Source organism: Cornus florida, unplaced genomic scaffold (assembly GCF_030987335.1).
Source record: "Cornus florida cultivar Cherokee Brave unplaced genomic scaffold, ASM3098733v1 CherokeeBrave_3.0.0_Hap2_Chr05, whole genome shotgun sequence".
Classification (NCBI taxonomy): domain Eukaryota; kingdom Viridiplantae; phylum Streptophyta; class Magnoliopsida; order Cornales; family Cornaceae; genus Cornus; species Cornus florida.
In genome coordinates, this window is record NW_026775575.1 from 98,519,434 (window position 1) to 98,542,561 (window position 23,128).

A 23,128-nucleotide genomic window follows, 5' to 3' on the forward strand; every position below is an offset into this window, starting at 1 on the left:
TTTTAACCCAGAGAAAGTCTTCTTTGGTAAACACATATGGCATATGCTGTCTTTTATAACCCAACGTCTCTCACTTTCTTTCTTCCTCACTAACCCCAACAGATATCATTTGCACGGCAAATGTGAAGCAGCAAATCTAAAAATGTGACGATGATTGATGTATTTAATTGTGCCTCAAAACTAAATTTTCAAACTCTTTACAAAATGAATATTATTGCCAACTCAAGTTTTAACACCGATTAGCTACCACCATCACATAATTGGACGTAAAGTTGTTGCCATTTCAAAGATCATCACATTTGTAATTGAACGAAAAGTCCTACTTGCCAAACGATTTCCAGTTTTTGAAGACCAAAAACTTAGCTTTGTAGATCTTCAAGCTTGCAAGAAGGTCAGCAATTCATATACAAGCCAAAAGAAATGAGAGTGAGAGAGGGAGAGGGAGGGAGAGAACTCGTTGTGCTACTAGTTCCTCTCAACAAAATACAGATAGGAAACATATACATGTTTTCATGAGAGGATCTCAACTGCAACAAAAAAAACTTGAGCTTTGTAGATGTTCAAGACAAAAAACTTGAGCTTTGTAGATGTTCAAGCTTACAAGGTCTGCAATTCACATACAAGCCAAAAAAAATAAAAGAGAGAGAGAGAGAACTCATAGAGTTGATACTAGTTCCTCTCAACAAAATACAGAGAAAACATATACATGTTTTCATGAGTGGATCTCAACTGCAACAAGACCTTGATCACAATACAATAGCTGGCAATCTACTTATGCTGCTTGAACTGTTTCCCGAACTAGCGAGAGCTTAGCCATCAGGCCACATAGCTGAAGATATGAACCAACTCCATCACAAATTCTCATATGAGCAAAACCAGTTTCCTGCAAAACCATACGAAAAGAAATCAAATTTGTGGCATAGACAAGGTTTTGGAGAGACGATAAATAGTAAATTTGACCCCACACAGCATGTAAACCTTCATGAATTCCAATTTCAGATACTCAGCCATATCATAGTTCTTTATAATTCGAAAAAGAGTAGTAATTATGTCCGTGGGGGAGTAGCCCAAATCATAAAGCTGCTTTAAACCAGAACAGGCATCATCAAACTTCCCCTCTAGTACATTGCGCACCATATTCTTTACATGCAAGGGATGTGGCTGATCGCAAACCTAAAAACCAACCAAAACAATTAGTTCTAAAGTTACATGGTGATGATGGATATAGCAGGGGATATCTCTGAGCACTGACCTTGAAAACATTTTCTTGGTTGACAAAACGAAATCCACTGAATGTAGCTTGCAAGTTATTCAATGCCTGCCTCATATCACCATCAGCTGTGAAAATAATTGCTTCAAGGCCTTCCGGAATGTAGGGAACCTTCATTGGTTACAAACATGCAACAATTATTCCTTGTCAATAATTTCATAAGTAATCATGTGTGATAGCGGTCGTGGGGTGTCCAGCCATTGGATAAATAAGCTAATGTGACCATTGACATCCTAAAGCACACCTCATCATGTTTATGGTCTTAGGTACAACAGTTTGCTTCAAAAATAAAATTGAAGTACAGGACAAGATATGTATTCACAGGAAGCCAAAATAGATCACGAGCTGCCTCCATGGGGCATATAATTAATGGTGCAATGCTCCCAGATGGTCTTAAATAATTACATAGCATAAAAATAATCTAATGTTCCACACGATGCTCAAATAATAATAACTTGTAACACCAGTTTGAGACAAACATTTGACAGAGGTCAAAACACTATTCACTGCAATTTTGTCAATTCTCTTTTTTACCCTTTTTCTCTCTGTAGGGCGATTTTTGGTGTTTAGGGTTTTGAGGGTACGTGTGGAGGGACAGACCTCCTCCCCTCAACCTCCGGCAGGTGTTCAATGCCGGAACTCTCCTTCTACTACCCCAGTCCGGCCGGCATGGACTAGTTTCTTTACAGCTTCAGAGACAAAGCCTTTTGTCAATCTTCAATATCTTGAAAATGTAAGAGGCAAAAACGTTTCAATCTCTCTAACGGATGTGCAAGAGGAGATCAAATATTGGAAAATTTCTGTGGCGCGATATATCATGGGAAAGAGGCCTTACTATCATAAGTTCAAGTCATATGTTGAAAGATGGTGGGCTAAACAGGTTACTTTGGTGTATTTGAAGAAAGGTTTCTTCATGGTGCGGTTTAATAATGAAGAGGAGTTGCAGACTGTGTTATCAAGAATCCATACATTCGAAGGACATCCAATTATTATTAAACATTGGTGTAAGAATGTTAATCTGTCTAAGGATGTTCTAGATACAGTGCCAATTTGGGTTAGGGTTCAGAATCTACCGGTGCACTGTCGTAATAATACATCCATTTCAATGGTGTGTTCATCTTTCTCAAAGCCTATATACATGGATGATCCAACTTTGCATTGTGATAAAGGGGACTATGCTAGGGTTATGGTGGAGGTGAATGTTAAAGATGTTCTCCCAGACTCAATGGTGGTTGATTTCCATGGGTGCGATGAAACTATTGAGTTTGAATATGAATGGCGACCACAATGGTGCGGGATATGTAATAGAGCTGATCATCTACCAGCTAATTGTCCTACGAAGGTGGTGCAACAATCAAAACAGAAACAAAAGGTGGAATGGGTGGTAAAGCAACATAGGAAGCTGGTTGCTGCAGACGAGGTGCCTGTTGTTTTGCCTAAATTAACATCAACTGTTATACAGCCTAATCAAGTTCAAGTTTCTAACAAGTTTACTTCTCTGGCGGATGGGGATCAAGAAGGGGTCACAGTTGGTGAACCTGGTGGTAATCTTGTATCTGAGGAGATAAGGGTTGATGAATCTAATGTTATGGACCTTGCCATGATGGAGAAAACAAGTGGTGATCACGATATAACTAATAAAGCTTTGAATATAATTGCTGATACCGAGTTAGTTTGTTCTGGTGCTATGGCTACAGTCATTGGTGAGGATCTGATTCTTGAAGTTAATCCGATAGCTGTGATGGATGGTAATGTTACTTTGGATATGGGATTGTCTCATTCGAGAAGTAAGGAGGCAGTCACAATGTCTCAAGGGGTGAATTCTGGGAAAGGTGTTCAGGGTCTAATTCAGAGTAAAAAGCATCATCCAAAATTAGTTCCTGGGATTATATCTTCTGAACCTTTTACGAAATCAAAAACTAAACTTGTGGCACCTACAGACAGAAAAACTAGAAGTAGCCACACTGGGCTGTTGCCCCCCTTATCTCCTTCTCAATGATTAGTTCATGGAATGTGAGAGGCTTGAATAAATCTAGAAGGCAGAAAGAGGTCAGCAGTTGGCTGTCTACAAATGCCTCTCATTTCTGTTGCTTACTTGAAACTAAAGTTCGCAAGGAGTTTTTTGATGCTATTTCTAGGCGAATTAGGTATAATTGGGAATGGTCACACAACTATGATGCTCATCCATTGGGTCGAATTTGGGTTGGTTGGAATCCAGCAGTCTTTTCTATTTCTGTCATTCATTCACATGCTCAATGTATACTTCTCAAGGTGAGGGTTGTTCAAACTGGAGAAGTGGTTTATTGTACTCCGGTCTATGCACAAAATACAGTAAAGAGAGACAGGTTCTATGGCAAATAATGTCTTATTATGCTAATATTTCAGTTGGTCCTTGGATCACTCTAGGTGATTGGAATGCAATCAGATTTTTTGGGGACAAGAAAGGTGGTAGTAGGGTTCCTCAAAGATTGTTGGCTGAGTTTAATAATTGTCTACAAGATGCAGGTTTATTTCAGTTATATGCTGCTAATGGGGAGTGGTCTTGGTGTAATAGACAAAGAACTGATAGGAGAATATTTGTCAAATTGGATAGGGTTTTTGTAAATGAAAAATGGTTGGACAAAATGCCTGGTACTAAGGTTTCTATTCTTCTGCTAAATGCTCGGATCATTATGGGATTCTTGTGCAAATTTCAAAACAATTTGCAGATGGTCCTAAACCTTTTACGATACTGAAAGTTTGGTGTGTGCAAGGTTGTGTTTTACCTTTGGTTCAACAAGCATGGGACATGGTTGTCACTGGTTCTCCTTTTACATAGGCTTCTCAAGAAGCTAAGGAATGTCAAGCACAATATCAAAGAATGGAATAAGAATGTCTATGGTCCTGTGGGGGGAAAATTGATGACGACCAACTAGCAATTAGATGATATTCAACAAGTTCTTTTAAATGATCCCTCTGATACTGTTTTTGATCAAGAGAAACAAGCTAGGGAAGAGTACCGGGCAGCTATTTTGGATCAAGAGATGCTTATTGTTCAGAAATCTAGAGTGTTTTGGTTAACTGAGACTGATAAGTGTTCTGCTTTCTTCTATCATAAGATGAAACAACAGAGACATTTTAATGCTATCACTGAGGTTGAAGGAGGTGAAGGAGTTGAAGGGGTAATTTCTACTGATGTAGGGGTTATTAGAGAATGGTTTGTTCAATATTATCAAAAGCTTTTTTCTAAAACTGCAGAATGTCCTACAATTGTGGTGGCTCCTAGACTGACTCTCAGTGAAGCAGCTATTCTTCAATTGGATGCTGCAATTTCTCCCAAAGAAATACATGCTGTGGTAGTGAATTTTCATCCAGACAAGTCTCCAGGTCCAGATGGATTCCCTGCTAGATTTTATCAAACATTTTGGCCAGTGATTGGTGCTGATGTGGTGGCAGCAGTTCAGCATTTTTTCTTGTCTAGTATTATGCCTATGGGGGTGAGTAGTTGTTTTCTTACTTTGCTGCCTAAAGTGGGTAAAGCATTAAAAATGAGTTGAGTTTCGGCCTATTGCTTTGTGCAACTTGGTGTATAAAATTATTACAAAGATTTTAGCTAATCGATTGGCAGTGGTTCTTCCTCAATTGATTGGCATAGAGCAACATGGTTTTGTGAAAGGGAGGAAAATTCAAGATGCAATAATAATGTCTCATGAGCTGGTGAGGGATTTTACTTTACCTAGGCATGCTTCAATGGCCTTGAAAGTAGATATTAAGAAAGCTTCTGATTCAGTGTCTTGGGAATTCTTACTCAAAGCTTTGAAAGGTTATGGCTTCAGTGATCTTTGGCTTAAGTGGATTGCTTCTATTCTCCACTCAACCAGGTATTCGATTCTGCTAAATGGTACTCCAACAGGTTTTTTTCAGCCGGCCAGGGGTTTAAGGCAGGGATGTCCATTGTCTCCCCTTCTCTTCACTCTGGTAACAGATCAACTTTCACAAAAAATTAATGAGGCAGTGCAAAGGAAGGAGATTACAGTCATGCATTCTTCAAGAAGATTACAATCTCCAATGTGCCATATATTTTTTGCAGATGACCTTATGGTTGCTTGTCAAGCTTCCATTTCAAATGCTAAAGCCTTAGCTCTTAATTTCAAGAATTTTGAGGAAATTTCTGGTCTTCAAATGAATCCTCAGAAGAGTAAGGTTTTATTCTCTAGAGCTGCTAGAAGGAAGCAGGGTATTTTGAGGCTGTTGCAGTGCTCAGAGGAGGTGTTTCCTATTAAATATCTAGGTCTTCCACTCTGTCCCTCAGGTTTGAAAAGGTCCAATTGTAAAGAATTGATTGACAAGATTATTAATAAGATCTCCCACTGGAATACTAAGCTGCTGTCTCTTGCTGGTAAGTTAGAGCTGCTTAAAACAGTGGTGAATCCCTTTTTTCTATACTGGTGTAGCTGTTTCATTGTTCCTGTGGCTGTGACAAATCAAATTCAAAAGATATGTAGGGATTTCTTGTGGGGAAGCACTGCTCATACTAGTAAAATGCATTTACTGAAGTGGGAAAAAGTTACAGCTCCAAAAACTGAAGGAGGTTTTGGTCTTCGTAGATTGGCAGACATTCAAAGAGTGTCTAGGTTTGTGTTGGCTTGGGATTACTTAGTAAGGACAAATTGTGGGTGTCTTGGTGTAAGCATAAGTATTGTTCTAATTCAACATTTTGGAATGTCATTGCAAGATGCTCTGATTCTGTTATTTGGAAGTCTATTGTGGAGAATAGGGAAAGCATGTTGTTGAATGTCTCTTATCAAGTTGGCAGTGGTCAGGAATTCAATTTGTTTCTTGATCCTTGGTGTGAGGGGTTAACAATAGCACAAAAATTTGGGCATAGGATGGCTAGAAGGTTACCTTTTCACAGGGATGCTAAGTTACATAATGTTATGCTGAATGGAGATTGGAATTCGGACTTGGTACAAGATGATTTTTTTCAAGCTTTCAGAGATTTTCTGGTTACTATTAAAATTCATTCAACACCAGATAAGTTGCTATGGGACGGTGGCCTATTTTCTTTTAAGCGAGCATGGGAATGTTCTAGAGTTTCCAATGAAGAAGTGCAGTGGCATAAGTTGGTTTGGGGCAAGGCCAGGCCTCAGTGGTCTCTTATAGCAGTGCTAGTTTTGCAGAATAAGCTTCCTACTATGTTGAATTTACAGAAAAGACGGCTGCCTTTTCGTTTCTAGATGTTCTCTCTGTCTCCAAGCTTTGGATACTATGGATCACCTTTTTGTTACTTGTGCTTTTGCTAAAAAAATTTAGCAATGGATTGGTGAAGTTTTACATTGGAATATGGGAAATTTTGCAGAGGTACATACAGTTCTGGATTTATTTCTCTGGTGTGATAAATACCAGACTTCAAAGGTGTTATGCAGCTTATTTGCTGCTTCTTTGTGGGCCATTTGGAAGGAAAGAAATGCTAGGCTTCACTTAGATGTTTGTACTCTTTCTAGTTCAGTAGCTAGACAAATTCTGTTTAAAGTTCTTACTGTTCAGCATGCTAGTTTACAAGACCTTATCTGTTAAGTTTTTGGTGCTGTATCTGCTACATTGGAAATGGGCCTACTCCTAAAGCTGAAGACGTGTTTGTCTGTGGGAGTTTTGGTAAATGGTTTGCTGCAGAGGGTGATTTCTAAAGTCTTTGCTGCTGTTTGTCTTTGCTGCTGCTTTTTTGTTTTTGGTTAAGGCAATGGAGTTTTTTCTTCTTTGACCTTAGTTTGTTTCAGTCTGAGATTCTGGATTTTTGAATTCATTATATCTTAGGTTTTATTGTTCTTTTTCTGAGGGTATGCCCTCTATGCTCTTGTACATATTTTTCATTTTTTTTATACAACCACAATTATGAAAAAAAAAAAATTGATCTGATTCACTACCCAGCCCAGCAATCCTTTAACACCACCAAAATACAGTATTTGTCAGCAGTTACACCTTGGGTAAAACACCATTAAATACAGTACTCAAGGGATACATCGCAGACCAAGAAATTGGTACACATATATCATAAATAGAAGGAACATCAAAGTGCAAAGTTTTTAAACTAAGAATATAAAATTGCTAGAGTTGTAAATAAAGTTTTTTTTTTTTTTGAATGGTAAAGCAAACACAAACCCTTTTGCCCACACCTGGCCTGGAACCGCTCCCCTCCTCTTTGAGGATAGGGAGGTTATCCCGCTAGGCCAAAGGCCCTTTGGTGAGTTGTAAATAAAGTTTCAAAATCCTGAAAATTTATGGCTTTGATTATCAATGTTGCAAGGGACATACATATCAAAAGTGGGCATAAAAACCAATTAGAGAGACAGAGAGCAAAAAGAAAAAATGGAACAATTGAACAAAGGATAAGATTTAAAAGGCATTTGGTTCGAGTCCCACTAAAGGCGAGGCCCGGGTTTAAATAATGGATGTGGTTTGCGGGCAAGCAATTGAATGCACCCGGAGTTTGCAAGTCATTCGAGAGTCCAAAATGCCTAGCAGGTGGGTTGATTCTTTGTTACCCAAATAATAATAATAATAATAATATATGTGTGTGTGTGTGTGTGTGTGCCCCAACGAAGGTTATTGCAAGTGTTCGGCAGATGTGTACAATTTATTCTCACCAATAACAAAACTGATGCTCATGGTGACTTTGGGAAGGAATATATATGTAGTCAAAACATTCCTTTTTTTTTCCTAATCGATACTTCCCCCCTCCCTCTCTCCAAGGAATTGATTGCACCCAAGAGGAGTCGAACCTTAGACCTGATGCTTCATGAGGCACCAGGCCAAGTGACTTACCCACTTGAGCCAACTCTTTGGGGTTAGTCAAAACATTCATTGTTATCATTCTCGCCACAATAAAACATACTGCAAAATAAAGGGAAAAAAAAAAATTATAGCCAAAGCAATACAACAGTATTTTTTGTGTCAAACAGATGTGGGTTTCCGGGATACAAGAACTGAAAATGATGTGAAGATAACCACAGGTCATGGAGAATGAATGGTTCTAATTGAGAACTAGAACTGGGAGTAAAACTTAGTGAAATTTAAAGTTGGAGTTGCAGCCTGCAAACCAAGAATCCTATCCTTTTATTTTCCATTTTTACCGCCTGAGGAGGCACATGGGATAGGACTGGGCATGAACAAAGACAAACTAGATTATGATTTACCACCAAAAAAAATACTTCCATTTGACATGGTACAAATATTTGTTAAAAAGAAATGTCTTTAGCATCAGGTATATAAATATGTGTACCTTTTCTGCTTCAAGCACCACCATAAGACGCCCAAGGATCTCTTGATCAGATAATCTTGCAAACCGGACAAGGGCACATCTACTCTGGATAGGCTCGATAATTTTAGAGGATGTATTGCAAGCAAGAGCAAAACGAGTGGAATTTGAATATATTTCCATTGTCCGCCTCAAGGCTTGTTGTGCTCCAGATGTCATGCTAATTTACAACCATGATCCAAAAAAATAAATAGGTAATAATGATAAAACAAAATAAATAAACAAGTTGCAAATAGATAATATAGTGACATAGGAAAAATCTAATACATATTTTAGATGGAAAGAAAATGTATGAAAGGGAACAGTATTACTATAATCACTGACAAGCTGGACTAAGCAAAGTCCCACACTAGGAAAACTAATTCCATTATTTATTTACCTGTCGGCTTCATCCAAAATTATTACTTTGTGCCGCCCAGGAGGTAATGTAACTTTCTTTTGGGCAAACATCTTAATTTTGTTTCTCACAACATCAATTCCCCTAAAAAAAAACATGGAAAGGTGAACTGGTAAAGATGTATTTGCCAATCAACGAAAACATTACAAGAAGAGCTCGACAACATAAGAGTTCATAATAATTTTACATGCCTGTCATCTGATGCATTCAGCTCTAGAACTGCCTCCCTATAATTTGGTCCCAATAGCTCATGAGCAAGAGCCAATATACTAGTGGTTTTACCAGTTCCGGGAGGACCCTGAAATATATAATGAAGATTGCTCAATATCAGTGCTAGTTAGTTTTTCATAATATGGAGCCATCATTAAGTAAATGATATCCGCAGATTTTTCATGGAAATGGTCAATATTGCCAGCTTGTTCATTCCTACCCTTTTTCCTCTGGCCCTCTATTTGATTTGATGACAAAATGTGGGGAAACCCAAGCAACTAAATTGAACCTCATGTTTTCAGTACTTCTGGCTTCAAAGCTAAGCTAAATAATAGTACACGACTTAAAGAAGTGCATGTTTTTGTTTGTGTGAGCCCCGTATAACGAAAAAGGGAAGAATGAAAAAAAAAAAAGCCCGATCATACGTGTACATTGTTTTTGTGCGTTTTCTAAGCAAACAACTAGACATAGGCTTCTCACATCATAGATACAAACATAAAGGAAGCACACCAAGTACCACTTTCACGTAACCAAGTACATGGCACACTATTTAAGTCTACACCAAACCAATTAACCTAATACATTTTCAACCCAGTTGTCAAATTAAATCACCAAAGTGTGGAACACATTCTTTGTTTCCCTCTCTTTTCATCTCAAAATTCAAGATATTTAAAACAAAAAATACCCAAAATTTCAACTATCTTAGGCAAACAAATTAGGGTTTCTATGATGAACAAAAACCCAAAACAAGAACAATAATAATATACACGCCTATGCATGTATGTGTGTATATATAGACATATATATAGTTATGTATGTACATATAAACTAATTATGACCCAGTATTCAATGCAGTGACTTTGTGTGACCATGTATGAATTTGAGAGAGAATGAGGATGATAAAGTAAATAGAATCAAAAGGAAATTTTCTTACGGCTAAGATGAGGTTGGGCATGTTGCCGTCACGAGCGATGATTTGAAGCCTCGACATGGCGTCTTCGTTGCCCACAATGTCGGCGACTTTGGAGGGTCTGTACTTCTCTACCCACGGAATTTCGTAGCCGTGGCTCAATGATGACGAAGAAGAGGCCGCCATTGCCGTTGCTCACAGAGAGCTCGCTGATTCGATTTAGACGAAGATCGGATAGCTCCCAAGAACTCCCCACACAACTTTCCCTAAACCCTTCGATTTGGAGGGAAAATAGGTACAGAGAGATATAGGGGACTAGTCCCACGGTCCGATTGGACCGGGTTGGTGCCAAACTTAGACCGGGGCTGTGTTGGTATGTGTTTGTAATGTTTTGTTTTGTTCCAAAGCTGTTAAAGTAACTATTTTTTGGCCCAATTCATGTTTGTGTCCATTTGTTTTATAGCCAACGGTACCACAACATTGCACAAAATGGGCCCAAAACCCGAAACAAGAAATAGGTGTTTTTGGATATGCTAGCACTTTGCGGCTATTGTAGGGGACGAAACAAACATTTGGGTTTAGGGATTTTGGCCCATTTTTCTCTGCACTCTCTCTCTCTCTTCTGAAGTAGGGATGGCAACGGGGTGGGGTGGGGTGGGGCGGGAATTTCATTCCCCATCCCCATCCCTGATGCATTTTTCATTCTCCATCCCCGCCCCCATCCCAGCTTAAAATTTTGCCAGAATCCCCATACCCGCCCCCGCCCCTGACACCTTATCCCTGTCCCCGCCCCGCCCCGCCCCTGGCCTCATAATTTTTTTTATTAAAAAAAAAACACATTTTTTCTTATTTTCATATATATAATAAATCAAATTTAGTAATAAATTATTAAATGTAAGGGTATATTAGTAACTTTACACTTAATCGGGGCGGGCCGGGTTTACCCCATCCCCGGCCCCTGAGGGGATTCATAATTTGCCCCCATCCCCATCCCCGCTATAAACGGGGTGGGGCCCTGGCGGGGATGGGGAATTTGCCATCCAGCGATAACCTCTAGCGATTTGGAGGCGACCAAACCCTAGCCTCTGCAATTGGACTAGAATTCCTCCCACGGGCTAGGCAGTGATCCGCCAACCATGAATTAGAAGTAGACGCTGCCGGAGTCCTAGAGTTGCTGTACGAAGGGGCTTTTTTGGTGTTCGGTGTAAAAAGAACTGATTGTGGAGAGTTTGATCTTGTGGTGGCGGAAGAGCATCGGTACATAGTCTCTAAAGTGAGGCGGTTGGATCGCTTCAATCGGGGAGGACATCCACTCGTATCATGCAACTGGTTTCAATACTCACGTTTGGCTCCATCTTCACCGCGGACGATGGCCGGAAAAATACTCTAGTGTGCGTTGTGTTCGGCGAACAAAAATTGCGAGTGCCGGCAACAAAGACCAACAACTCCGACGACGGCAGTGACCAAGCAAGGGAGGCTGGCGGCGATGGTGATGGTGACAGTGACCTGATTCTGGCAAAGATGACCAGAGAACAGTGTCGGGTCTTGGGGTTTTGAATGCTTTTGTTTGTGTGATGGGTATAATTGGTGGGAAATTTAGGTTTGCAATTGAGAGTGATGATGGGTGGTGGATGGAAGTGCAGTGATGGGTGGTGGCAGTGAGTTTTCTGAATTGGTGGTGGGAGTGGAAATTGGTTGTGGCAGTGGGTTTTGGGAATTGGTGGTGATGATGGATGGTTTGGGTGATTGATGTAGGCTGTGGAGATGGTGATTTGTAACTAGTTGGTCATGGTGGCTACAATTGTGGTGATCTGTTGGTGATGATGGCTTCAATTGTGCAACTCCTGCTACAGAAAAGAAAATACTAATAATAATAATAAATAAAAAAAACCGAGAATAAAATTGTTCTCATATTTCTTGAAACGAAATATTTGCGAAACATGTTCAACCATGTTTTGGTTTCAAAATTCTCACTGCAAATTTTCGTCGCCAAACATGTTTTGTTCTCATCTCAGAACACCCCATAACAAAACACTTGTTCTGTTTTAGGCTAAAATAAAACGCCCGGGAACACAACGCGTACCAAACGGACCCGAAGGGGCTGTTTGGTATGTGTTCTGTAATGTTTTGTTTTGTTCCAGGCCCGCTACAGTACCACTATTGAGGCCTAAAACATGTTTGGGGAGGTCTGTGTTGCTTTCAACAGTGTTAAAACAACTTGAAACGTGTGGGCCAAAAGTTGAAACAAGAAAATGGTGTTTTATGTTGTTCCAAACTGTAGCGGGGGCAACAAACAACCAACAAAGCACAGAAACAAAAATTATGAAGTACCACTGGATCTCTCGTCTCTCTTTCTTTTTCCAACCTCTCAGGCGAAGAACCTATGGTCCAAGCCGCTGGCCCTCTCCTTACCATCTTTGGCTTATTCTTCTTACCATTCATCTGGTCCTCACCCGGAGGCTTCATTGCCGCCGAGATCGCCACCGCCTCGCAACAATGGCTTCATCCTCTGGGTCACCGCGCCTTCTATCATGATGACCTAGAAATTCCTCTCCAGTATCCCTCGTCGCCGTCCCCATCATCTTCATCGACTATCACAAGATATCTTCCCCGTCTTCAGTGACCCAAGTAGTGACCCAAATCACGAGTTCCAATTTTGTAGAATACAATCCTAACCCAAATCATTTGCAATGCAAGCTTCGTCGTCGTCGTTTCAATTTGGGGGTTCATCGTGTTCTTCTATTCGATGATGGTTATCTTGTCGATATACCACAATCGTCGAGTGACTGTTTATGGCGTCGCCCTTTGACTTTTTTATTGGTAGGGGCTTTGCCATTTGTTTATTGGTCTCGCTCTATCGTCATCATGTTGTCGCTACGCTGCCTGATCTCACCGTTGTGTATCGCCAACGGCTTGTACGATTAGGGCTTTCATTGTTTACTTTTGATGTTTATTAATATATAATTTTAGAAGGAGAGGGATGAGATAATATATTTTCATCACCAAACATATTTTGTTCTCATTTCGGAACACTCAATAACAAAACACTTGTTCAAACTAACCAAGACGAAACTAATGGACCGATCTGGAAAAAAAAAGCCACAAATCACAATAGAAAATGATTTTTAAAGTAAATAACGTTTCGTAAGACACCCCATGACTTATTCATTTGAGCCAATTTCTTTGAAAACTTACCTCATCTAAATACTATTGGAGTATATAATAAAGTGAAGAAAGTTGTAAAATTAAACCTAAATACAAATATGAGATGAAGTTTGACTTGTAAATTACTAAATTTAAAGGGGGTTTTCTAATGACAAATTAGTATTTAAGGATAATTACAATAATTCTATTAAATTCATAATTCAAGGCAATGTGAAATAATTGAACGTTTTATTTTGCATTTTTTTTAATATTAATTTTTTAAAAAAAGACAATTGATATTCATATTTTGTATGTTCAATATTAGTAGTCCATTGTTCCCTATTTGGATGTAACAAAGCATATAAATGTTGTTTTCAAAAAATTTCAAACTCTGTAAACTATACATATTTAAAGGACAAGTTTATAATTTTAAAAACTGATAATACATTAATTGCATGTCTTTTTTATTAGTATTATTATTATTTTACCCAATTACATTTCCCTTTAAAAACTTTCAGTTCTACACATCGACATCTAATATGGGACTAATGGAGCAAAAACATTCCTTGGTAGTAGTAACAAGAGTGAGAATATTCCCCATTCACTCGAATTATTTAATGAGAATAAAAATCATTTTAGTGGGCCTTAAAAGTGGAGCGGGAATAAGCAAGAAAAGTAAAAAAAAAATTGAAAATGAAAATAAAAATAAAAATGAAGAGAATGAAAAGAAAAGTAATTTTCTAACATGCATTTGGTTAGTATGAAAATTTATTAAAAAAAATTGTAAGAAAATATTGCTTAGTTAATTTGGATAGCATGAAAGTGAAAAGAAAATTGTAACAATGGTATATATATAACAAAACTACCCTTATGATTTCAAATGCTATAAATAAATTTGTGTTTTTTGATATCCATTTTTAGTAAATAAATACTCCGTAGTAAAGTGATGAATTATTAAATTTAATAATACAATTGTTTAATATTTAATTCTATTATCTATATTTAAAATAAGGTTTCGTAATATTTTTGTAGGTAGAAATAATTATTAGTTTAAGAGAAACGAATTTTTTTTTTTTAAATGATTATATGTTTTTTTTTTTTTTGGTAAAATTATATATTGTTGTTGGCCAAGTATATTATTATCAATGTATTAGATCAAACAAATACTGAAAAAAAAAAAATGTTAAACGAGCCTCCCATTTATATAGTACTACCTCCGTCCCAAATTAGATGTCTTGCTTGGGGAACCGTGACTCACAAAACAGTTCCTCAAATATGACATCTTTTTTGGGACAGAGGGAGTGGTTTATAGCCCACGTACGTTAAGAAATCCAATAAAAAGTAAAGAATAAACCACTAAACAAGTTGCCTATTGTTTTGGCAAGTTGTTTTAGAGGATAATTTTTTTTGATAAAATAGGAAATTGAATAAGAAATAACTTATTTCATGTAAAAATAATATTTTCGCTTGTTTTGTACATAAAAAGTTTTGAGAAAAATAGGCAAGCGTCAGAAACTAAATTTTATTATACGTTTCTATTTCCTTCTATCCAAACTTCAAAAATATTTTAAATTTTTTTTTATTTCTTTTCTTATTTGGTTGATTCCATCTAACCAAACAAAGCCTTACACTATTTGTTATGGAGTATTTTCCTAATTTTGCTATGTCATTAGTATGTCCGTCTAATAAAAAATTACCATACAGAGAAATGAGTCCCAACATTTGAAAAAACTGCTCAAAACTAGTCTCTACAAACTAGTTTGTTATATTTTCAATGGCAGAACATACGAATGACATGGTATGTTGGGCTCACTTTATACCTACTTCGATAAATGAGCCAACGCACAATCATAGGTAATTATTGTCCTGTTGGAAAGTAGAAAATTTATTCTCTCCATAGGTGGATTCGTTAGGAATATATTTTATGTTTATCATTGACTTTCCTAGAATCATGGAATAATAAGTTAGAGAATCCCACTAATATAGAAATTCATTCTAATTCATTTTTAGGAAAGTTATGAAGGTTAGTTTCCTATTTTATCTCCCTGTGATTAGCTCTGTACAGGCTGTAATTTGTGTATATAAGCCGTGTATTGGCTTTCTTAGTCATATACAATTTTTATCTTTTCTCCAAAATTTCTAGGTTCTTTTCTGGGAATCATATAGTCTCTTCAGCCTTAATTACCAAAGAGATATTGCTCTTTCTCTTATTCTTTCCATGCTCTGTTTTTACTCTATTTTCTGGGGTCAAAACTGAGTATCTTTTTTTTGGAAACGCCGTGGCCTTCATCACCATTTTTCTCTAAGTTTATCCTTGACCTTCATTGCCATTTTTCTCTGAGTTTATTCTTTTATTAAACCCAATCCAATATGTTTAAGACCAAATCATCTTTTGAGGAAGTCATCTTGCATCAAGCATCCGGTGATCTACAGAACATTCAAGCGGCATATAGACTGAATAGGAAGAATTTTTTGAAGTGGTCCCAATTTGTTCAAACCTATTTGAAAGGAAAAGGGAAGCTCAACCATCTCCTAGGGATGGGTAAAGAAAGGAGATCTAAAGTTTGATGTGTGGGATGAAGCAGATTCCATGATCATGTCATGGTTGTGGAATTCAATGAATCCAGAAATCAGCGACACATGCATGTTCTTGTCCACTACTAAGGAGGTTTGGGATGCTGTTCAGCATACTTATTTGAAGGCTCATGATGCAGCGCAAGTGTAAGGGATTAAGGCCTGGTGCGATGAAATAAGGTGGTAAGTCGGTCACGGAGTATGCAAATTCAATACAGAATCTGTGGCAGGAACTTGATCATTACCGGTGCATTAAGACTAAATGTCCAGAAGATGCTGCAATCTTGAAGGGCTTTATCGAAAAAGAATGAGTCTACGATTTTCTCGTATGACTCAATACTGAATTTGATTAAGTTAGGGTTCAGATTATTGGCAAGGATGAGGTACCATCTTTAAATGAGACCATTTCTCTAATCTGGGTTGAGGAGAGTCACAGGGGGTTATGCTTGAACTCCGATGTAATACCCCTAATTTTAAAATGATAGTCCTGGTATTTATTTAGTTGTTTAATTTCATTTTTATTTTATTTTATTGGTTATTTGTTTGTGTGTTTATTTAATGGTTATCTAAATTGGATTTTGTTTTGCTTTAATTGATTTATTATTTTATTTAAATTGGATGATTATTTTAGTTAATTATTATTTGTATAATTGTTTTAAGTTCATGGTTTGTTTTAATTGGATTAAGTTAAATGTTTTATTTATTAAATTAGGTTATAGTTTTAACTGTATAATGGAATTCATGTGTGTAGCCGTCACTGTTTTAAAATGTAGGTTTTGCTATGGGCCGACAAGGATTAGGATTAGGGCTCTGTCTCTACACACACAGGGAATAGAGTTTAGTTAAGTCTGTATATATATAAAACAGTACGTCAACTTAGGGTTTTGAGAATACACAACCCCTATTCACGTACCAAAGATACAGAGATAACAGAGACTTGTGAGATAACTAAGCGAGAGAAAATAGAACAAGGCTTAGGAGGAGAACAGAGAGGACCAAGGGAGAGTTGTGGTGGATTAAACCAAAACCATAGAAGGCTTGAAGGTGGTCAGTGTTTGCCGGAAATAAGGAAGAGGGCAACAAAGTTTTGAGACCAAAACTGCAGGCAAGTTCTTTTACTTTCTCCTTCCATTTGGCTCGTGTTTTGTGCACCGAGGTAGTCTCTAGGGTTAAATAAATCATAAACTGGAACTTACATGTGTATTGTATGATTTATTGATGCTCTGCTTGTGCTGTAATCGAATCTGTTACAAATTCATGCCTGATTATTTCAAGTTGTGTTTCTTTAAGCATGTTAATCCGGTTGTAATTTTAGTTATTTTACTTACTTGCAACCACTTTAAATAAGTCATGGGGATGCTTTTAGGCTTACATAAGGTTCTTAGATTAGTTTTAAAAACCAAACAGAAAGGTTGCAACTGGCCGGAGTGGGAGCAGAGGTCAGAAACGAAGCTGGAACGGAGAAAAGGCTCACAGGGGGAAAGAGAACTGGCTCTGGAATGTTAGAGCCGGCTCCCACCTGTTTAGAGCCGGCTCTAAGGTTGTATGGAGCCGGCTCAATGTTGATTTGAGCCTGCTCTATAATTTTTTAGAGCAGGTTCTTTCTAATTTGATGCGTACTGTGATTTTTCAGCTACTGTTTCGGCACTTGGGGTTTCTGAACAGTTTTAAAACTTTAATGGGGTTTTCAATAATTATTTTAACATGTAATCAAGGTCTTGAATTGCATAAAATACCCCTTTTGTGTTAATGGAATTAACAGTGCGCTATTTAACAACTATGCGTACGGTTAACGACTGGAAGGAAATTAATTGTCTAGTTTTAATTTAACAATTTAAGATGCTATAACATGATTCTAAATTAAGTTTTAGATGCACGGTGGAGTCTTTTAATTAATAAATTAGACTTGTGGCATAGTGTATGGCTCTGTGCTAAAAGATAAAACAGAATACAAGTATACAACTTAGTACCCTGTTACCGGATGGAAGAAACTAAATTACTTAAATTAATTTAGCAATTTATTGGACTATAGTATGATTATAGAATTTATTTTGAATGCATAAAATGAGTCATTGATATAATAGATTTGATCCATGCATGCTTTGGATGCTAGTTGTGGAGCTATTAAACCGTTTCCTGCAATTACAAAGTTTAACTCTTGGATTTAAATTGCTGAAACTTTAAACACTTTTCTGCAATGATTTGGATATTGGTTTTTGACTGTAAATTACTAGCTTATTATTTATGTATCGTAATTTACATGGATATGGAGGATTGTATGCACCGGTATGGGACGGTGACATACTAGAGATGATTAGCTCAAAACGCTTAAACCTAACCTATCGGATTAAAGGATTGGATTGAAAAATATTGAATCCAAATTGTGACTAAGCCAGATCAACTGCGACTAAGTTGAATGTCCTCCTGGATTAATGGATGGTGGTTAAGTCATATCAACTGAATAAGTTGAGTGACTAACTAGTATGTTTTGTATGTCTCCTCAATAAATAATTGAATGACATATTATGGTTTTTGACGGATTTTAGGTATATGATTATGGTACCACGATATGAGCTTGAGTCTCAGAGTCATTGGTTAAGGTGCGTATATGCAGTGGATGCGTAGTTGGATATAGTAGGTAGGTGTACCCTGTTAGGTCTAGGTATTCGTGCCCACCCTTGGGTGCGTTTTCGCATATTGCCTTCTATTCAGGTTGAGACCCCTACTGTAGTCCAGTGAATGTCCCTTAGTGTGGATATATATATATATATATATATATATATATATATATATATATATATATATATATATGGACTAGTTAGATATTGTGAGGTATCTATGGTGTATCTGCGTATCGGGTCACTGTCTGGATTGCAGTTAGATTGGAACTTGCTCGTGGGCCTGACCCACTCTTCTATTATTCTTTTCAGGTACAGGACGGTCTCAGCTTTAGAGCTTGATCGTGCTGTTTGAGGACAATTTCCATTCGTCAGATTACGTAGGACTTCTCACGATATTTCAGTTTTATTTATTTTCAGTTTTCAGTTCAGTTGGGATTTTATTTAGGGGTCCACTAGATGGATTCCCGAGTTGTAATCATGGAGGTTTTGGATGTTGGATTTTATTAAGTTTTATCGGTTGAGGATTTGATGTTAGTATTCTTTTCAACTTTTATTATTTGTTCTTAATTCATTTTGTCATCTGTGTTCGTTATAAAATATTAATTGTTTGATATTCCCTCGGGTTTGGGCCTGGTCCTGATCAACCCTCATCTCAGATCCGAGGGGTATCACACCTGAGCCCTAGAAGGATCAGCTATGGTGACGAAGACAGAACGGCCATCAATTCAAAAAAGTGGGAAGACAGATCTGTCACGGTTTCAAAGACAAGGTAGCAATGATACTCTTCGAGAAGGCAGTAAGGATACTCTTTGGTGTACCTATTATAAGAAACCAAGACACACTAGAGAGAACTGTTGGAAGTTAAATGATAAACCACCAAGCAGAGAGTAGGAATATCGAGGAGGATAGCAAAGAAGCCAAGCCAACTTCGTCATAAATTAGTAAAGCCACGAAAAGTCTCAAGAACAGAGCAGGTTCAATGATGAGGAGATCGAGAATACAAGGGGGCTTCTGGGATCATTGGAGAAACCAAGTGGTGCACGCACTCTCGCACTCTCAGGTAAGTTTTATGTTTATCACGAATTACATGTCTCAGATGAACGTATTAGGAATCTATTGGTTATTAACTCATGAGCTACAGATCATATGACTTACTTTTCACTAAATTTTAGCACTTATAACCCTTATCCAAGCAATCGAAAAATAGCTGTTGCAGATGGTTCTCTCACTACCATAGCAGGTCTAGGGGATATCCATATCAGTCCATCTCTTATACTAAAAAATGTCCTTCATGTCCTTAAATTGTCCACCAACATGATATCCATACAAAAACTCACTCATAACATGAACTGTAATGTTTTGTTTTATCCTTGTTACTGTACATTTCAGGACCAGGATTCGGGGAGGAAGATTGGACTTGCTAAGGAGAAGAACGGGGCTCTACTATCTTAAAGAAACAGAAAAATCATATATTGTCATGAATAAATTATCTCTGTTATTTCTTTCATCATCCAATAAAGACACTATTTGGCTTCGTCATTTTAGACTAGGGCATCAATCTTTTGGAATTTTAAAAACTATGTTTCCTTTTTTGTTTAAGGGGCTGAAAGTTGAAGATTTTCATTATGATGCGTGCGAATTTGCAAAACACAAGCGTGTACCCTTTCTGGTTAGTAATAAAAGAAGTTCAATTCTATTTTATTTAATCCACGGTGATATATGGGGGCCTTTCACGGTTAAAAATGTGTCTGGTTCACGATGGTTTGTTTCCTTTATTGATGATTGCACTAGAGTTTCTTGGATCTTTCTTCTTAAATCTAAATCGGATGTAAGTAGTGTGCTTCCAAATTTCCATAACATGATTCAAAACCAGTTTAGGGTTAAAATAAAGAGATTTAGATCGGATAATGCAAGAGATTATTTCAATCAAACCTTTTTTCAATACTTTTAAAAAGAAGGAATTATCCATGAATCTTCTTACATTAACACTCCACAACAAAATAGAGTGGTAGAGAGGAAGAATGGTCATTTATTAGCTACAACCCGAGTCTTTCTCTTCTATCAAAATGTCCTTTATGGGGGGAAGCTATGCTTACAACTGCATACATAATTAGCAGATTATCTTCGAGGGTGCTGGGTTTTAAACATTAATGGAAACACTTACCTATTTTTATCCAAATCTAAGAATAATAAACAATCTCATTCCAAGAATAGTTGGATGCACTGCTTTTGTTCATGTCCATAGCCATAATAGAGGGAAGCTAGATCTAAGAGCCACTAAGTGTATTTTTATGGGTTCTTCGTCTACTCAAAGGGGTTACAAGTGTTACCATCCACCTACCAGGAAGTTCTTTGTCTATATTGATGTCACTTTTGAAGAAAAAATACCACATTTCACTCAGCCTTATCTTCAGGGGGAGTCTCTGGCATTCATTGAAGATAAAGACAGAGACTTTCCACCTGTTCTTTTGGACTTCAACCTAGTTTCTGTACCTATACCTCCTGAACAATCATCACAGTTACCTCCTAAACCATCATCACAACCCGTTTCTGTGTCAAATACTACTTTTATTCAAAGTCTAATGATAGGAAATAATGAACTTCGTGACTCTATGAGGTTTTCGCATGTGTATTTAAGATAAAGAGATCGGGGTCTTAATCCTGTGCAAGTCCAAGATTCAACGCCTAATCCTGAGAATGAGGTAAATATAGCTCCAGAAACTCCACATGATCATGATATTCCCATTGCCATTAGGAAAGGCACAAGAGAATGCACTAAACACCCATTGTACCCTTTAGCAAAGTTTGTGTCATTCAAAAAATTCTCATAAGCACACAGGAGCTTCATAGTCAGCCTAAACATTATTCATATTCCTAATACATTATCTGAGGCATTATATGAGATAATAGATGCAAGCAGTAGAGAAGAATCAAACGTGGGAAATTATTGACCCACCACCAGGAAAGAAGACTGTAGGATGCAAGTGGGTGTTTATAGTGAAGTACAGGTCAGATGGATCTGTAGAGAGATACAAAGCCAAGCTCGTGGCAAAGGGATACACGCAAACCTATGGTGTTGACTATTAGGAGATATTTGCTCCGGTGGCTAAAATGAGTACGGTAAGAGTCTTGTTATCACTATCAGCTAACTTAAACTTGTATTTGGAACAATTTGATGTAAAAAATGCTTTTCTTCATGGTAATTTGGAGGAGGAAATATACATGGATATCCCTTCAGGCTTCAAGGGAAATTTGAGCAGCAACAGGGTTTGTAAACTGAAGGAAGCGTTGTATAGCCTGAAGCAATCACCAAGGGCCTGGTTTAGAAGATTTGCCAAAGTAATGCTTGCCACTGGATATAAATAGAGTCAAGGGGATCATACTCTCTTTAGTAAACACTCGGACGCAGGGGGAGTTAAGGCTCTTTTGGTATATGTCGATGACATAATTGTGATAGGAAATGATGAGAAGGAGAAGGAAGCCCTGAGAAAATTCTTAATCAAAGAATTTGAGATAAAAAAACTAGGAAGATTGAAGTACTTCCTGGGAATTGAATTAGCCCATTCAAGAGAAGGCATTTTCATTTCACAACAGAAATATGTAACTGATCTTTTAAGGGAGACGGGGAAGCCAGCATGTAAACCAAGCTCCACACCAATCGATCCAAATCACAAACTCGAGGAAGCAAGTGAAGATCCAGCCGTTGACAAGGAACAATACCAGAGATTAGTAGGGAAACTTATATACCTTGCTCACACAAGGCCATACATTGCATATACCGTGAGCGTGGTTAGCCAATTTATGCACAACCTAAGAGAAGTTCACCTACATGCAGTCTACAGAGTACTACATTATCTAAAAACTAGTCTTGGCAAGGAAATTTTATTGAAAAGGAACACTGGATTAGTCTTGGAGGTATACACTAATGCAGATTATGCATGCTTACCTATTGATAGATGTTCCACCACGAGTTATTGTACTTTCCTTGGAGGCAACCTTGTAACATGGAGAAGTAAGAAACAAAATGTGGTAGCTAGATCGAGTGCGGAGGCAGAGTTTAGAGCAATGGCTTAGTGAGTATGCGAGTTACTATGGCTTAAGATAATTCTGGAAGATTTAAGAATCGAATGGGAAGGACCAATGAGGTTATTTTGCGACAACAAGTCTGCCATTAGCATTGCTCACAATCCTGTTCAACATGAAAGAGCAAAGTACGTGGAACTATATAGACATTTCATAAAAGAGAAGTTAGATATTGGCTTAATTTGTACTCCGTACGTCTCAACCAATAGTCAACTTGCTTATGTGCTTACAAAAGGACTAGGAAGTGTAACGTTTCAAGAATCTATTTCCAAGCTGGGAATGAAAGTTGCATGTTTCTCAGCTTGAGGGGAAAGTGTTGGAAAGTAGAAGATCAAGGTGGATTTGTTAAGAATGTATTTTATGTGTATCATTGACTTTTCTAGAATTATGGGATAATAAGTTAGAGAATCCCACTAATATATAAATTCATTCTAATTAATTTTTAGGAAAGTTAGGAAGGTTAATTTCTTATTTTATCTCTCTGTGATTAGCTTTGTACACACTTAATTTGTGTATATAAGCCGTGTATGGCTTTCTCAATCATGTTTTATTTTCGGATTCCCTTTTTTCGATCAACACAGATAAAAGTATTCCCGTCGTCCCATAACTATTGGGTGTTTTGGGG

At 37.5% G+C, this 23,128-nt stretch overlaps 2 protein-coding genes across 2 annotated transcripts; one reads left to right on the forward strand and one right to left on the reverse strand.

Moving 5' to 3' along the window:
- Positions 1–528: 528 nt before the first annotated feature.
- Positions 529–10,394, reverse strand: LOC132307870 (replication factor C subunit 2). Its single transcript, XM_059805745.1, has 7 exons — positions 10,106–10,394; positions 9,153–9,259; positions 8,944–9,045; positions 8,529–8,724; positions 1,253–1,381; positions 979–1,173; positions 529–883 (listed from the first exon to the last, which is right to left on the reverse strand). Exons 1-7 carry the CDS (start codon positions 10,265–10,267, stop codon positions 773–775), a joined length of 1,002 nt encoding a protein of 333 aa, XP_059661728.1. The 5' UTR covers positions 10,268–10,394; the 3' UTR covers positions 529–772.
- An 11,248-nt stretch (positions 10,395–21,642) lies between these two features.
- On the forward strand, positions 21,643–22,494 carry LOC132309825 (uncharacterized mitochondrial protein AtMg00810-like). Its single transcript, XM_059808093.1, has 2 exons — positions 21,643–21,687; positions 21,787–22,494. Exons 1-2 carry the CDS (start codon positions 21,643–21,645, stop codon positions 22,492–22,494), a joined length of 753 nt encoding a protein of 250 aa, XP_059664076.1.
- Positions 22,495–23,128: the final 634 nt, after the last annotated feature.